A 17206-nucleotide genomic window follows, 5' to 3' on the forward strand; every position below is an offset into this window, starting at 1 on the left:
ACTTCTCTCTTGAAGATGGCGCCAGAACCTGGTTCGAGAATAGGGAACGTTCACTAACAACCTGGGACCTCTTCCGAGCCGCCTTCCTGGACACCTTCACGAGCGTCGTCCGTAAAGAAAGAGCTGCAGCCTTGCTGGAAAACCGTGTATGTACAGCTCCCGAATGAGGGCATCGGTATGTACACTGAAGAAATGACTCGATTGTTCCGGCACGCCGATCCAGCTATGCCCGAAGACAAGAAAGTTCGCTTGCTCATGCGGGGAGTTAAGCAGTAGCTATTCGCCGGACTGGTACGGAATCCACCAACAACAGTGCAAGACTTTCTCTCGGAGGCTACGACGATCGAGAAAGCACTGGACATGCGCAACCGGCAATACAATCGCCGTTCGACGCCACACTACGCCGAAGTCCAAGGACTTTCCGACGACCTACGAGACACCATCAGGGCGATAGTACGCGAAGAGCTGCGGAAGTTGCTACCGTCGTCGCAGCCTCAAGTTGCTTCCATCGCCGATATCGTGCGGGAGGAAATCCAGTAATCGCTAGGACTTCCCGAATCGCCGCAACCCCAGCCGGAAGCGATGACATACGCCGCCGTCGCCCGTCGTCAAGGCCCCCCTCCGCGCTCGCGCCAGGGCCTCGTAACGCCGCAATTCCGTCGCCCAGCGCCGCCGCCGCAGCCAGCACGCCCGCCCGTCGCCCAGCGCAGCTACCCGAGAAAAACGGACATTTGGCGCGCCCCCGACCACCGCCCGCTCTGCTATCACTGCGGGGAAGCCGGTCATGTCTACCGCCGATGCCCATACCGCGAGATGGGCCTACGAGGGTTCGCCGTCAACGCGCCACGTCCACAGCTTGGCGAGCGACCACGTGACATCGCCGACTACCTCGCCGGAGCTCAGTGGCAACCACGACGACCCTCACGCTCGCCGTCACCAGGCCGCTACATCTCGCCCCATCGCCGTCAGTACACCGGTCCCACTCGGGGCCGATCTCCCAGTCCTTACCCGGGAAACTAAAGGCAGCAACCGATGGAGGTGCGGTTGCTGTACGACGCAATACCGAAGATCCTCCGCCGCCGACGAAGAAGATTCGCGAATCACTACGACGAGGTATCAGCACACCGCCTGGCAAGAGCCCTAACGACAACACTTCGCCGCCGAAAGAAGACCTACCGACGCGACGTAGCAGCAGCGGAGCAAGCCGACGCAGCCGTGATCCGACGCCACGACTTAACCGCAACGCCAGACGACGGTCTACCGACTTAGACGTGCTAATCGATGGTCATCACGTCACTGCTCTCGTCGACACTGGAGCCGACTATTCCGTCTTCAGTGGCCCGTTCGCCGCCAAGTTGAAGAAGGTGAAGACTGCCTGGCAAGGACCCGATATCCGTACAGCGGGAGGCCACCTAATAACGCCGGCTGGAATCTGCACAGCACGAGTCACTGTGAACAACCGCACTTACCCGGCGAGCTTCGTAATCCTGCAGCACTGCTCCAGGGATGTCATCCTAGGCATGGACTTTCTAAAGCAACACGGTGCAGTCATCGACTTAAGGTCCAAGTCGGTAACGCTTTCAACGCACAACGCGATACCACCGGATACAGACATCAGTTACCATGCCTTGAATGTGCTAGAAGAACAAGTCACCGTTCCGCCTCGCTCCAGCGTAATGATTTCCATCGGTACCGAAGTGCCTGCAGACACGGAGGGCGTCATCGAGGGCGATCATCACTAACTGCTCGACCGTGAAATTTGCGTCACTAGAGGCATAGCTGAGCTACGTGCAGGGAAAGCAAGGGTGATGCTCACGAACTTCAGCCCCGAATACAAGCACATTAACAAAGGCACCACGGTCGCCTACATCGACGAAATAGTACAAGCCAGCAGTGCTTTCGCCTTCACGGATTCCAGTGCACTTGCAACGACGACTATAGTACCTGAACCAACTTTCGACGTCAATCAGAACCTTCCCAGGCATAGGAAAGAACAACTAAAAGCTCTGCTCCTGCAATACAAGGACTGCTTCTCGTCGTCGTCAAAAGTTCGACAAACCCCTGTCGCCAAGCACCGCATCATAACCGACGAAAATGTCCGCCCACTCCGTCAGAGCCCGTACCGAGTGTCGGCGCGCGAACGCGAGGCCATAAGGCAACAAGTCGACGAAATGCTACGCGACGACATCATCCAGCCGTCCAAGAGTCCGTGGGCGTCCCCCGTGGTGTTAGTGAAGAAGAAGGATGGAACCCTACGTTTCTGCGTCGATTATCGTCGCCTCAACAAGATCACGAAGAAGGACGTATACCCCCTCCCACGCATTGACGACGCCTTGGATCGACTCTACAACGCAAAGTATTTTTCGCCGATGGACCTCAAAACCGGCTACTGGCAAATCGAAGTCGACGAGAGGGACCGGGAGAAGACTGCCTTTATAACACCAGACGGACTGTTCGAGTTCAAGGTCATGCCGTTTGGTCTTTGCTCGGCACCTGCGACTTTCCAACGCGTCATGGATACAGTACTGGCAGGCTTGAAGTGGCAGACTTGCCTCGTGTATTTGGACGACGTCGTTGTGTTTGCCTCAAGCTTCGAAGAACACCTGCGGCGCCTTGAAACAGTTCTTCAAGCTATCAAGACCTCCGGACTCAAGTTGAAGCCAGAAAAGTGCCGCTTCGCATACGAGGAGCTCTTGTTTTTGGGCCATGTCATCAACAAGTCTGGAGTGTGCCCTGACCCACAGAAAACGGCGGCCATCACTGACTTTCTTCCGCCCGCCGACAAGAAGGCAGTGCGTAGATTTCTTGGCCTGTGCGCCTATTACAGGCGCTTCGTCAAGGATTTTTCACGGATCGCCGAGCCACTGACGTACCTCACGAAGGCCGACGTCGAGTTCAAGTGGGAGACGCCGCAAATCGAAGCATTTGAAGAACTGAAGCGACGCCTACAATCGCCGCCCATCCTTGCGCATTTCGACGAAAACGCCGATACCGAAGTCCACACCGACGCAAGCAGCGTAGGACTCGGCGCCGTGCTTGTGCAGAGGACTGACGGACTAGAAAGGGTTGTAAGTTACGCTAGTCGGTCGCTATCGAAGGCGGAATCAAATTATTCCACAACAGAAAAGGAGTGCCTCGCCATCATCTGGGCTACATCAAAGTTTCGCCCCTACCTCTATGGCAGGCCCTTCAAAGTTGTGAGCGACCACAACGCCTTGTGTTGGCTAGCTAACTTGAAGGATCCTTCAGGTCGCCTCGCACGATGGAGTTTGAGACTTCAAGCATTCGACATCACCGTCGTTTACAAGTCCGGGCGAAAGCACTCTGACGCCGACTGCTTGTCTCGCGCCCCCGTCGAACCGCCGCCACAGGATGACCAGGATGACGACACTTTCTTGGGACCCATCAGCGCCGACGAATTCGCCGAACAACAGCGAGCCGACCAGGAACTAAGGAACCTTGTAGATTACCTGGAAGGCAAGACCGTCACTGTGCCGAAGGTGTTCAGGCGAGGATTGGCGTCGTTTTTCTTGCAAAACGACATTCTCCTAAAGAAGAACTTCTCGCCTCTCCGAGCCAACTACCTCCTCGTGGTACCCTCAGCATTGTGTCCAGAGGTTCTGCAAGCTCTCCATGACGACCCAACGGCTGGACACCTCGGTTTTTCCCGCACGCTCGCGAGGATACAAGAAAAATACTACTGGCCTCGCCTCTCTGCCGACGTCGCCCATTACGTAAGGACATGCCGAGACTGTCAGCGACGCAAAACGCCGCCGACAAGGCCAGCCGGACTTCTACAGCCGATCGAGCCACCTCGCCGACCGTTCCAGCAGATTGGGATGGACTTACTGGGGCCTTTTCCGACGTCGACGTCCGTGAATAAATGGATCGTCGTAGCTACGGACTACCTCACCCGCTACGCCGAAACAAAAGCCTTGCCCAAAGGCAGTGCTGCCGAGGTAGCCCGATTCTTCGTTGAGAACATCCTCCTGCGTCACGGTGGCCCAGAAGTCCTCATCACCGACAGAGGTACTGCCTTTACGGCAGAACTAACTCAAGCCATCCTGCGATACAGCCACACAAGCCATCGCCGGACCACCGCCTACCACCCGCAGACGAATGGCCTCACCGAGCGCCTAAATAAGACCATCGCCGACATGCTGGCAATGTACGTCGACGTCGAACACAAGACGTGGGATGCCATCCTTCCGTACGTGACCTTCGCATACAACACGGCCGTGCAAGAAACGACGCACATGGCGCCGTTCAACCTGGTCTACGGAAGGAACCCGGCAACGACGCTTGACGCCATGCTACCGGACGTCACCGACGAAGAAAATCTCGACGTTGCCACCTATTTGCAGCGTGCCGAAGAAGGTCGACAGCTCGCCCGACTGCGCATCAAGAACCAGCAGAGGACCGACAGCCGACACTACAACCTTCGACGACGCTACGTCGAGTACCAGCCCGGTGACCGTGTTTGGGTCTGGACTCCGATACGCCGACGAGGACTTAGCGAGAAGCTGTTACGTCGCTATTTCGGACCATATAAGATCACCCGACGTATTGGCGCACTGGACTATGAGGTCGTGCCAGACGGCATTTCGCAATCACAGCGGCGCCGGGCACGACCTGAAGTCATCCACGTGGTGCGTCTTAAGCCTTTCTGCGCCCGCTGACAAACTTAGGTACTTTGTTACTTTGTTATTGTCTTTTGTTATTTTGTTTATTACGCATGGTTTTGTTTTCGCTTTCGTGTTTGTTTGTAGCATCGGGGCGATGCTTTTTAAGGGGAGGGTATTGACACGTACACATGTTTATCTTTCACTGGTGGCCGCTTTCAACATTGGCTGACAAATGTTAAACGTTATCGCTCGGCGCAGGACGCGCCTGCATTGGAAGCTTCTCGGACGTTATCGATGCTTTTATCCGTCGTCTGTGGTCACCGACGCCCATGTTATCTGATTGTATGAGCGACGCGAATTGTCTAGAACTTTCTGGAAGACACGCGGGCATCAGGGATTAATCTGGAACCTTCGATGACTCAGGTATAAAAGCCGACGCGTTTCGCCGCTGATCAGATTTCGACGATCGCTGACTGTGTTCGCCGCTATCGTTGTGCTTCAAGTGTAACTTGCTCTTGTGGGCACAGGTTCGCCCAATAAAGAATCAGTTTCGTCATTCCCAGTTTTACGACTGTTTGCTTCATCGTCACTACTACGTGACAATACTACTTTGAGTTTCATGGCCATTAAGATGGAAGTCAAACTATCGATCGTGATGTTGACATGGTAACCTACCATTGCAAGACGCTATTTATAGAAACATATCGCGGAACGAAAACGAAAAGAAGAAAGAAACACTGGTCTCCGATGTGGTGTTCGCATGGATTTATGGGCCGAGGATTGAGCGATAATTGAGGGAACTCTCTGCAACGGTAAATTTCAGAATGACCAAGAGCGCCTCATCGCTGGCATTGAAAACAAATGATGTAACATGCGTACGAGCCAGGCTCGTTTACTGGCACCTAAAGATGGCTAAAGAGTAGCTAAGGAGGAATGTTAGACTAAGTCGTAGTGGTAAATTGCACTTCCGAAATAAAGTTAGTCCCAATAGTTTAGGAGTCGTGGTAACCCGGAACGAAGAAACACGTGTTAGATGCTTTCTCGCTAGTTCCTCGTGATGCCATAAGATTTGAACAGCGACTGATCGTGACTACGTGTTATGGATTATTATGTGGCCGCTCGATTCTGAGGAAGCCAGCCAGTTGAAGGAGGGTTCAGAAAAGCGAAAATGGTTATCGCTCAGACTGAAAACTACCAACGAAACCCAATACGCGTTTATCAAGAATAAAGATTTGCAAGTGAAAAATTCGCCGTGGTTCGGGATTCCGTATCGAGTTTCTTTTGTAGCTTGGTGTTACAATCTGGTGGATGACTATTTTTCCTTTGGCAGTTTATTGATAAGCAAAGATTACGTTTTGTTCTAAAGAAACAGAACACCCAATTGGGCTTTGAGAACATTTACCGCGAAGCGAAGATAGTATAAACATGCCAAAATACTTCGTACCAATATAACGGCGCCGAAGTGTGTGCGCAAATATCGAAAAGAGGAACATTGCCTTTCATTATCTGCGTTATTAAGTAACATTTTATCCGCAAGTAAACGAAATTCTAGCCGCTAAAAGCAAAATGTCTAGTCAGGCTAAACTGACTTGCTGTTGCTCCTTAGTGTCTGTGTAAGTGTTCGTTTTTGAACCTCCCTAAGGCTTATTTCCAGATACTGGCGCGTACCGTGGAGCTGGCCGTCAAGTACCTCCGGGAGAACGCGTTTGACAACGATGAGCCCTACGTGGCGGCCGTCGTGGCGTACGCGCTCAGCCAGGCCAACGATACAGAGAAGCACGCCGCACTGTCGGCGCTCAAGGACAGGCTCATCTACGATCCCAGTGAGTAGTCATTCCGCATCCCTTAATGATAGCTGGGTTCAAATCCACGTTACGAAATTTGCTGCCTCGGGTGCCGCTACAGTGGATGATGTTGTTGACATCAAAGTACCATTTGAAACAAGGTGGTAGCACGTGCCACCAGGTTCGTTGTTTATGTATATATCTGTTGTTTCCTATTCTTCATACGCTATTTTTTTACAATAAGCTTAATCATTTGTATTAATAGGTTTACTTCACACTCCGTCTTTACTTATCTCCGCCGCAGACATGATTTTACGAGCATCCCTTTGAAACAAGTTAGCGCTAAGCTCGTTATATTTAGCTTTTTTTCTTTCTGTGCTTACGATCAGCCCCTACACTCTAAAAACAAAGGATGGTGTCGCAAGAGTAAAGGGGTAGATTTACTCTTCAAGGCATTCTTTTACTCACGCAAAATGTCGGGTGGAGTGAAATGCATTGCTCACTCTGTCAGCAACGAGAGAGTGAGATGTTCTTCATACTCTGCCCTTCTGAGAGGGGGAGTAGAATGTAGAATGCCCGTTCTACTCTTGAGGCCACAACAGGCTATACGCTCACGTAATGTAGATCGGGCACATTAGGTAGTTTTAGCTTTTGCGTGCCCAAAGTTAGAGCACGTAATTCGCCGGGCGTACAGAAGAACGCAAAAAAGTGCAAAAAAAATCTGTACAAAAGAACGCAAGCAGAGTCGTAAAGGCCCATTCGGGTACTCACAGTCGTTTGCGTAACAAACCGTTGTTTGGATTAATAAACCATAAAATCTTATCGTTAGTGCCCTAAAATACAGTGTCTTTTGATTCGATGTGGTCCTGACATTTACCAATACCAACACTCCAAATGTCCTTTACTACTCTGGCACCACAGATTAATTCACCTTGCCAATATTATCTGTGAAGCCCAAGGCCTCGGGTAGAGTAATATACGCACCCATTTATCTATGGGGTACACATTAGCGCGACGTGCAAACAAAGACTTCGTAGGAGATAGTAAGAAAAACATTGCACCGACTTACATCCGGACAGATAGTGCGATATGATAATATGCTAATAAGATAGTGCGATATGCTAATATGCTAATTGCTGGAACGTCCTTGTTCGCGAAAATTCAGCCACAGAGGTAACAGACTATGAAGTAGTAGTTGCAGTATTTATTGTTTCGTGAGTGGGGAACAAAAAGCCCCGCAGACGTAGTAACTGTCTCGCGTTTGCGGGGACACCTGGTTCGAAAAAAACACACTAAATTTGTTCGTGGGAATGGATTCTATAAGCCTAGCAAGGCATCACGCATACGGGTCTGTGCTCATTTCCTTTGTGGTGAAACATGAGCGAGGTTTCAAGCCCGTTGATTGCGCACGTGCAGCAGTGTATCAGGCACCGGGGTAAGGTGACACAGCGTGAAGTTGATGATCGGTTGGTTCCTTTGCTGCTCTTGCAGTGTTGAGCACGAGGAGCACGGGCACCGAGGCGAGCCCGCTCGTCGTGGAAGGCACCAGCTACGCGCTGCTGGCCATGCTCGCCCACAACGAGGTCGAGACGGCCAAGACCATAGTTAACTGGCTCAACACGCACCGTTCGGCGTCCGGGTCGTTCGCCTCGACGCAGGTGAGTTCACGAAAGCCCTTGGTTGGCTTACTCTGAGGGGAAGAGTACCCGTTTGAACAGGGGCGTTGGCCGCATTCCGATGGGGGGGAAATGCGAAAACACCCGTGTCCTTAGATTTAGGTGCACGTTAAAGAACCCCAGGCGGTCCAAATTTCCGGAGTCCCCCACTACGGCGTGCCTCATAATCAGATCGTGGTTTTAGCACGTAAAACCTCATAATTAATTTTAATTGGAATAGCAAAGTTTGCAAATCAAGCATGAACTCACAAAACGAAAGAGTGCCGAATATAAAATAAAAAAGGTAATTAAGTTATTTACGGTTCACTACAGCACAAATTTAAAGCACACGTAGTGTATTAGCCCTTTAACGTCCAAGCCCGACTGTGCTCGTCCTACCAGTTCGTCCAAATATTGCGAAGGTCGATTCCTGCCAGCGCACCTCGAGGCAAAGTAAAATCTTCAAAATATTTTTTTTTAGTTTTTCAGATAGATATCGGGAGTTAAAAAAGATCAGTAAACCTGACGAGAAGCAGCGCAGAAATCGGAGACCCAAAGTGTGAACACGAACCATGAAAAACTGTTTAACAAGCGGGAGTTGTTTCCAACAAAGCAGTAATTAGTCTTAACAGCCTACACGTGACAACATAATATCATTAACTGATAAGGTCACCACAACACATGCGCGTGAGAACAACCAAAAGGAAGGTTGCTTAACAAATTATACGCAGCTTTCCAGCGCTATAATTTTTTCAGTGCTCCGTCAAAGAATGCCATAGCTTTTTGAATTAGTGCTAGACATGACTTGCACAAGCATATCCTTTTGAGCTTCATGGATGCAGAGCAGTGATAAGCGAATATCCACTACATTACGGCAGTGTTGTGTTTTGCCGGACGCATGCGAAGACCTGATGAATGTGCCTTTGAGTGCTTTCTTGCTTTCTGGACCAAAACGGTTCGTGTATGGGCGAGCTTGCATTGTCTAGTTCACTCTGTGTGTCTGTCTGTGTCTATCAAGAGCGGTCGAACAAGGAACACCGCTGGAGCTAATGTTACGACAAAGGAACTCATCTTCGTCCTGGAGACGTTTTTTCCGACGATCACTTTCGGCGATGCTATCGCCTTCGCCTGACGTAGTGCTCAACGAGCCAATCAGGTCCTCAGGCTTTGCTCAACCAGCCAATCAGCGCGCGCGTGACGGCCGAGGCGATAGTGTCGCCGAAAGTGATGATCGCAGCATACGTCCCCTGAGCAAGACGAGTTCCCATGTAGAAACGTTGGCTTCGGAGGTACCTCTTGTTCTACCACTGTTAATCCCTTCAAGCCTATTTTCCGTTAATCAGCTGTCTTGTTTGTATGTCTGTGTCTGTGTGTCTATATTCGTGCGCGAATGACAGTCACTTGTGTGCTTAATTGAGTAGCCCAACGGAAAGTTCGACAGGAATACCCGATTTTTCTTATTTGTCTTTAAATGTTTCAATGAATTGTGTACTTGATTCTGAAAAGGTATCAGTAATTAGTGACAATTTTCATATCGGAGTTGTAATATCTATTTATTTATGATGGACGGTTAACTGGGGGGGGGGGCTATAGTGAAGCACTGGCAAGGATTGCGACAACGTTTGGTCCAGACTTGTCACTCGTTCCGGGAATATTTAGTGTCCCCTTCTTTATTGCTTATAATTGAAGAAATAAAGCATTAATGCTTACGTTGCATTCAATAATTGCACCCATCAATTTGTTGCAAAATTTCTCTACGTGGCATCGCGGCGAAGTATTTGGCGTTCCGTTGTTGGTTCGAGAATTCGGAAGAGGGAAAGAGGGAAAATGGAGTCAACCATTCGCCGGCATTATTATCAACTGTCAAGACAAGGAGTCACCTGCTGAGCCAACTGTGATAGTGTCATTTCACATAGCGAAATCTGCCACTAAAATCTGATATATTGCTTGCGCTGTGTGTGCCTCTAAAGAAATTATTTTTATTCTTTCAGGACACCGTAGTTGCACTTCAGGCTTTGACGGAATTCTCACTGAAGTCCCGTGAACCGAATGTCGACCTCACATGCAATGTTACGCTTAGCAGCCAGCGAAACTTCCAGAGAAGTCCTCCGGCTCAAGCGTGACAACGCTGCCATACTCCAACAGCTCGACGTAAGCGTTACTACTGATGGCAATGCCTTACTTTAAGCGCTTCTATTCAATGCGCAAATATTCTGGAGTTCTTTCAATTTCTCCTCAATCGCTATACAACGCGGAAAACCGCGTTATTAGCCACCATTATGTTAGGAGCGTCATAATGTATAGATTTCTTTCGCTGGATTCTATTCTTTTATCGTCAACCGCCAACGATTGGCCAATCCTTCTGATAATGTAGAGAAGCTGCCGCTAGAACCACTGTAGAAGCCTGAGTAGGAAACTAATTGGAATAGAATTATTACATCTTCCCGTCCAAAGACATTTTGTCTAAACTTTGCCACTGCTTTATAAAATATCGAAACATTTTACGACTACGATTTCTGAAATCTGTCACGAAAATGCGGCTCGCTTTAAGATGATTTAAAAATTGATGAAGGTCACTCTTTTAAACATGCCGTTACTTTTTACTCTGTTGATGATAGTCCAACATTATCGCGCTTATACTTTGTAGATTAGAAACAGACACTTCGTGTTAGCTCCAGTATCTCGTTTATAATTGATTCCTTTCTGCACTGTGAGTAATTTAATGACAGAATATATCTTTAGCATAGTACGACTAGCGTGGTGAAAGTGCTTAAGCTACTCGACCGTGCGTCAGTATGCCCCTCGCTGCTCCTAGCAATCGCCGCTTCTTGCTCTCGTCACAGATTCGTGACGTCACGGGAAAGATGTTCGTGAAAGCTAGCGGCATCGGCAGCGGGCTGCTTTCCGTCAAGCTGAAGTACAACGTGCTCGTGCCACCCGAGTTACTGTGCAAGGTAATCTTCCTGTTCCATGAGAGGTCTGAGAGGACGCAATGTGAATGAAAATGGCGTCTTATTTCATTTTACATGATGTGTTTCAGTTCAACATAACGGTGCACGCTGACATCCACAAGTCAAGGGAGAGCAGCGCCAAGACGATTGATTTTCCACCAGATTTGATCAACGATTTGCTCGGCGGCGATAGGAGTGAGTTTTCGTCGCCTGTGCATGTCTCGTAGCTTCATGTGACCGTCATGTTTCGAAATTTCATCATGCGTTTCTTTTCTCTGTGATTGCAGGGCGCCGCTCAATCTCGTCTTGGTTCCAAGGTGATTAGAACTGTCCTCCCTAATGCACCTATTTTATCAATCTCAATCACTCACTCACTTACTCACCGACTCTCTTTCAAGTTCACTCACTCAATCTCTTTCAAGTACACTAACTCAGTCTGTTTCAAGTTCACTCACTAATTTACGCACTCACTCTCTCACAAATTCCCTCACTAATTCACTCACACTCTCTCACAAAATTACTCATTCACTCTCTCACGTGAATGTTCACTCACTCGCTCACTCTCAGAAGTTTACTCACTATCTCTCACAATTTCACTCACTCCCTCACTCACTCTCGCTAGTTCACTCCTTCACTTACTCTCACTTGTTCACTCCCTTTTCAATCGCCCATACTTAATCAGTGGCTTGGCTAGTCTCCTCACATGCGCTTTCATTTCTGTCAATTCCTTGCTTTAACTCACCAACTTGGCACTGCAACTTGGCACGCACATGATTCAGTGCATGGTCGTGCGTACACTCAACCTCGTTAAGCCCAAGCCCCATGTGAACGATTTTGTGCACGACAAGCGACGGTTTCGAGCGAAGAACAGGCTGCCGCGCGACCGGATTGCTTGGTTTTTATCGCTCGCTCGGTTGCTCGGCTCTGGAAATGTAGAATTTGTCGCTCGCCGTGACGATTGCCCGGATGTACCTCGAGCAACTAGCCAATGGGATACTGGGTGGCCACGTATGCGTTTCCCTACGTCATTGCTCCTGCCCGCTAGGCGCTGCTCGGTTTGTTTTGCGTGTCCATCCGGGCCGCTGCATTTAGAGATGAACTAACTATTTCCGTGGGTTTTACCACCACCAGCTAGGTGTTGTTGGCTGTCTGAAACGTTAAGATGCCGCCAAAATGTTTTCAATTCAGTGTCCAAGGAAGGTCTAATATGAGGAATACTTCGTTCGGTTAGTTGCGCAAGTCACGGTATTTTGGCTGCTATGTATATAGCAGCCAAAATACCGGTTGCTCGGTCCCCGAAATCATGCCGTTTCAGAAATGGACGCAAAAAAAGATCGTGCAGCAACTGTCGGTAGTAGGGTCCGAACTCACGGGTAAATTGTTGTTGAAAGTTCCAGCCCGCCGTTAATTAATAGTGCCGTTTACTACCTAACCGAAGCCGACGACCAAGCGTATCGCGCCGCCTCCTGGTCGCGTCACCTGCAGCTACCACTCGTATGAGGTTTCACCGGCAAGCAACGGACTTTAAAAGTGACAGGCGATCTCCGTCATTTCGCTTCTCGCCGTTGTGAGCAAGATCGCTTAGATGGGGTTTATACTTTATGGTCTTTATGGTATTCTTGTTTGGTCCACTCCGTAATTATCAGACAAGGCATTAGCTACGTAAGCGTAGTGAGGTCTTGTTTAGTAGTAATATCATTTGTATATTATCCTAAAGTATAAGGCAAAATATGGTAAACCACAGTGGGCAGTCGTTCTTATATTTCTTGCCGTTTGCTGCAGGTTGGAGGAGGAAACCGGCTACGCCGTCTCCGTATCATCTCGAGCCGCAGCCAGTCAGGTCTTCATGTATGTACGACCCGTGTAGACCGTGTAGTGGGACCTCTCGCTAAGTGTCACGTTAAGCACGATGACAGTTGTTACGAATAACAAGTGGGCTTGTTGGTGAGTTTTATCCGAAAGGCGTAGTGGTTTCAGCGATCATACGCACAACGAGCAAAGAGAGTAGGCGAAACAATTTCTCGTTATGTCCGCCCTTCTCGTCTGTGGGGTCTTAAAGCTGAATCCACTATGCTGTATGATAGCTGTCCCACTGGTTTACTGATATCACAAGGAGAGACGTTATAAGACCCATCGTAATAAAGCACCAGTGGCGTACGTGGGACGCATCCACAATTCATCACAACTTATCACAACTCATCGCCAGGTGTAGAAGTAGCCAACCGAACTCGATCTTGCTTAACATTCCTGCCTCGTCCTCTTATCAGTCTGTCACTCTCTCCGCGATTGCTTAGGTTGGAATAAAAGCACGCGCTTTCAGAACAAGTCGATTGGCTGAACTATTGGCATGGCGTCGTCTCTTCAATGAGGCGACGCGCTGCGTGTTGCGTCACTCGAAAGTCAAACTACCCCTGAAAGCGTCTGACCAAAAGCCCTGAATAATCGAGTTGCGGACCCTGAAAAAAAAAAAAAAAGCCGGCAGATCCCCCGCCCTGTGGCAGTCGATGTTACGCGAAGCAGTGCGTGGGGAGCCTACTAAGTTAATGAAAAGACCACGAGAGCACCAAGACGTATAGTCGGCTGTTTCATGACCTACATGACACGCATGTCGTAACATTCATGTCATGACCTATCATTTATGTTCTTCATACAATCTTGTCGTACTATGCCAATTTTGGTACATACCAAGTTAACGAAGCGACCATGAGTAGCGACCATGAGTAACGAAGCGACCAAGACGTAGGCGGCTAGATAGATAGATACTCTCAAAATGGCAAATGTTCGTCGAGAAATCCTCGCATTTAAAAGTTCGGCATCATGTTACACTCCTGCAACACGTGAAGGCGAAAGCCTGCTGCACACTTGGCAATGCTTCGTCTCGCATCGTCGCGTTGTTGTTTTCGCAGTTCGTCTTCGGCTCGTTTTCGACGCTAAGCTGCGGCTTCGCGCGCTCGTCTAGCGGGGTCAGACTCCCGCCAACGACGTTTATCTTCGACATTAAGTTGCATCTTCTCAGCAGAGAATTGAAACGTATGCTGTTCTGTGCGTTGTATGGGTGATTTTAATGAAAGTATGCACTGTTCGCTTCACTTTACTGAGTTCTTCTAGCCTCTGCATGGATGAGCCATTGCATTTTGGCTTGCTTACGGGGGTATGAGCTATTGCTGATAATGACAATTTTTGTGCCACTGGACTGTACGACGCGTTTTTTTTTTTCAAGGCCATCTGGGGTGTTAGCCACTTAAGGCTTTCGACTTAAAGATAGAGTTGATTGGATTTTCAAGTGCATGCGGGCTGTCGCTTGAGAAAAACGTCAAAAAACTTGCTTTGCTTCGAAAGACTGACCCGTGTCCCCACCCCCCTTTTTTTTTCAAGTTGTTGATAACAATTACGTGAGCGGTCCATTGTATGTGTTCTTATGGGTAGGCAATGTTAGCTTCACTTTAAAAATATATGCAAGTATTTAAATGTATATATGGCCCTGCCTGGACCTAATGCAAGGTTTGAAGTATTGTGTTAAAAAAAAAGAGTAAACCTCGCAGAAAGTCTGTGTTGTATCAGAAACATTCTTTCTTGCGCATTCATCGATAAACAGGTGTGTCTGAATACCGAAACCGTCCGCTTTTCTTTAGATCTCTCCGACTCTCGAAGTAGAGACTCCCCAGCGAGCCCCTTCTTTCCTGAAGAGACCGGCGGATTCTTAGGTGGTACGTTGAACACAGAACACTTTTCTTTGTCTTTCTTTTTTTTTCGAGACTTGCGCTGCATTTATATTTGTCGGCACTGCAAAGCCAAAGCAATCCACTCCGAAGTTTAGACGAAACGCAGAAGTTTTATCAATATTCACGTCTTGAAGTAAGCAGCTCATAGAAATCCTACCCGATTGAAAAAGCCGAATACGGGTACTGATTGATAGATCGATAAGTTGTCTTAGCATCCGCTACAGGGGCTGTTACATTTTGCTGCTTAGTACTATAAGGTCGTGCGTTCGATTGGTGGCAGTTGTAACTCTTGCAGCAAACTTGCAGTTGTGGCAGTTGTAACACGCGCGGGAGTACGCTTGTGTACCAAACTTAGGTCGCAACTTGAAGCGACTCGGTTAGTCGAAATGAACTTCGAGGTTTCCACGACGGCGTCTCATTCTGCCCCCGTGTGGCTCTCGTTAGGTTAAATGTTCTAAATAAATTGTTGGTTGACTTTAACGCCTGAAAGCTGTACGGGCAATGCGAGAAAATAAACATTAGGTGTCAGCTCTGCACTAATTACAGACAACATGGTCTCGCTGAAATGTTTACTTAGCTTTATATTATAGCACATGAACGCCTTTGCATCGACTTGCAGCTACTATAGTACAGCAAAGCTTAGGGTGAAATCCATCACCTTGTGCTTGGACATAGAGTGGTATATAGTAGTCTATATAGTATAGTATAGTATATACTATATACTATACTATATATACTATACTATATATACTATCTAGTATAGTATATAGTATAGTAGTATATAGTAGCTATGGTATATAGCAGTCCCAATGATTGTTGTTTGAATACCGTGTTTTGCAATAACGAAAGATCAATTTCACTGTACAAATGAAAATTATCAACCTAATTGGATGCATTTCGTGAAGACGACGGTTTCTCAAGCCGTTCATCAGATGCGCATGCTGCCCGAATTTTATTAGCCGCCATCTTCGACGTAGCACTATACAAAAAACAAAGCAAAGCCAGTCATTTTCTGAAAACAAAAATAAGAGGGAAAAATGAGCAGGTAGAGGGTGGGTGCTGCGGAGGAGACGGATAACTCTGGGGTAACGTGGGGAGTCTGCGACTGCGTTCGGTTGCTATATTTGTAAATAAATGATGAAGTACATTGGGGCAAGCCATGCTTCTGTACGACAGGACCTTGCAGCTGCGACATGGTTTCGTGTAATTACGAACGTAATAACCCTCTGTGGTGTGCTTCTTAATGCTAGAATTTTTTAGAGCATCTTTGTACTCTCAGTATTTTTATGGGCATTTCGTCAATCAGGTTTACGAGAGCCAATCACCGGGAATTCTATATGAATGTTTTCCTCGCTGGCCGTGATCTTGTTCATAACGAATGCACTGAGCGAATTACGAATGGAAACCTACTCGCCAAACTTATTCTATTACTGCAATGTGATTTTGTTGTTTAGTTGAGGACAAACGACAATTACTGTGCATCAAATATGCAGTGCTTTATGTGACAGTGCAAGTCATTCTTAAATGAAGCGTTAGTATTTAAGCCGAAAACTTCAATATTTCTTAATTGAAAAGTTTGCTTGATGTGACTTATTAGGTAGACACTTATAGGTAAAAAAAAAACGGTACGCAAGAAATTTGTATGAGAACATAGCTGTAATAGGTACTTAAAGACAAATCCGACGATCACTTTAAGATTGGCTCACGTCGCACGCACTTAAGAGGAGTTGTTTATTATTAGGTGCAGATTATAGAAAGTTTGGCCTATAGTTGGCCGGCTATACCGTAAAAGTAATGGAAGTAAAACTGTAACTGCTTTTCGAATGCTCTAGCCAAACTGAGGCTCATATTATCACAGCTTGGTGTCTGGAGCTTACAGTGCTACTGGCAGAGCCACTAAAAAAAAAGCCCGTATACCTATAGAACGTCGTTGCGAAGCGCACTCGGGAAATTGAGGCAGCCAATACAGCTAAAGTGGTTCGAACAGCATGGCCGAACTGGCGCTTACTGTTTTTTCTTCTTCTTCTTCTTCTTGTGACCGTTTCCATTCGCCGACAGGAAACAGCGATACCGCAGCCCACTCCGTGGATGGACCACCGCAAAGCAAGCTTACGTACGACATAGAAGTTTGCTCACGGTAATTAAATTTGACGTTTCTTGATTAAAATACATCATAACAGCTGCAACAGCGTTTCATGGCAAGCATTTGTGTTTTTACACGTTTCTGGCTTTCATTATTTAGGAGGGCGAGTTGCCAGTAGTTTAAGTCAGTAGTGTAGTATGAGAGTTAGTTTGAGCCTGTCTGTATGCGTATTGCAGCTTCCGAAATACGGGAACGCTCAAGACATGAAGACAGGCTACCGGCAGCAGCAGTGCCGGTATCCGCATCTTGCTGCGGTTTGTTTAGCGATAAAGCTTGATGAACTTCTTGGTGTCTTATGCTGTTGAAGGAAAATAGAAGAGCCACTA

The 17206-nt window shown here is 47.9% G+C and overlaps 1 protein-coding gene across 1 annotated transcript in view; it reads left to right on the forward strand.

Moving 5' to 3' along the window:
- The window catches only part of LOC119466398 (complement C3-like), a 110084-nt gene that overhangs the window by 73991 nt on the left and 18887 nt on the right, over positions 1-17206 (forward strand). Inside the window, 10 exon segments of the mRNA XM_037726910.2 lie at positions 6268-6448; positions 7901-8067; positions 10056-10169; positions 10171-10215; positions 10908-11018; positions 11105-11210; positions 11303-11332; positions 12798-12863; positions 14648-14722; positions 16796-16874. Coding sequence (XP_037582838.1) covers positions 6268-6448; positions 7901-8067; positions 10056-10169; positions 10171-10215; positions 10908-11018; positions 11105-11210; positions 11303-11332; positions 12798-12863; positions 14648-14722; positions 16796-16874 — 974 coding nt within the window.

Source organism: Dermacentor silvarum, chromosome 10 (assembly GCF_013339745.2).
Source record: "Dermacentor silvarum isolate Dsil-2018 chromosome 10, BIME_Dsil_1.4, whole genome shotgun sequence".
NCBI classification, from domain to species: domain Eukaryota; kingdom Metazoa; phylum Arthropoda; class Arachnida; order Ixodida; family Ixodidae; genus Dermacentor; species Dermacentor silvarum.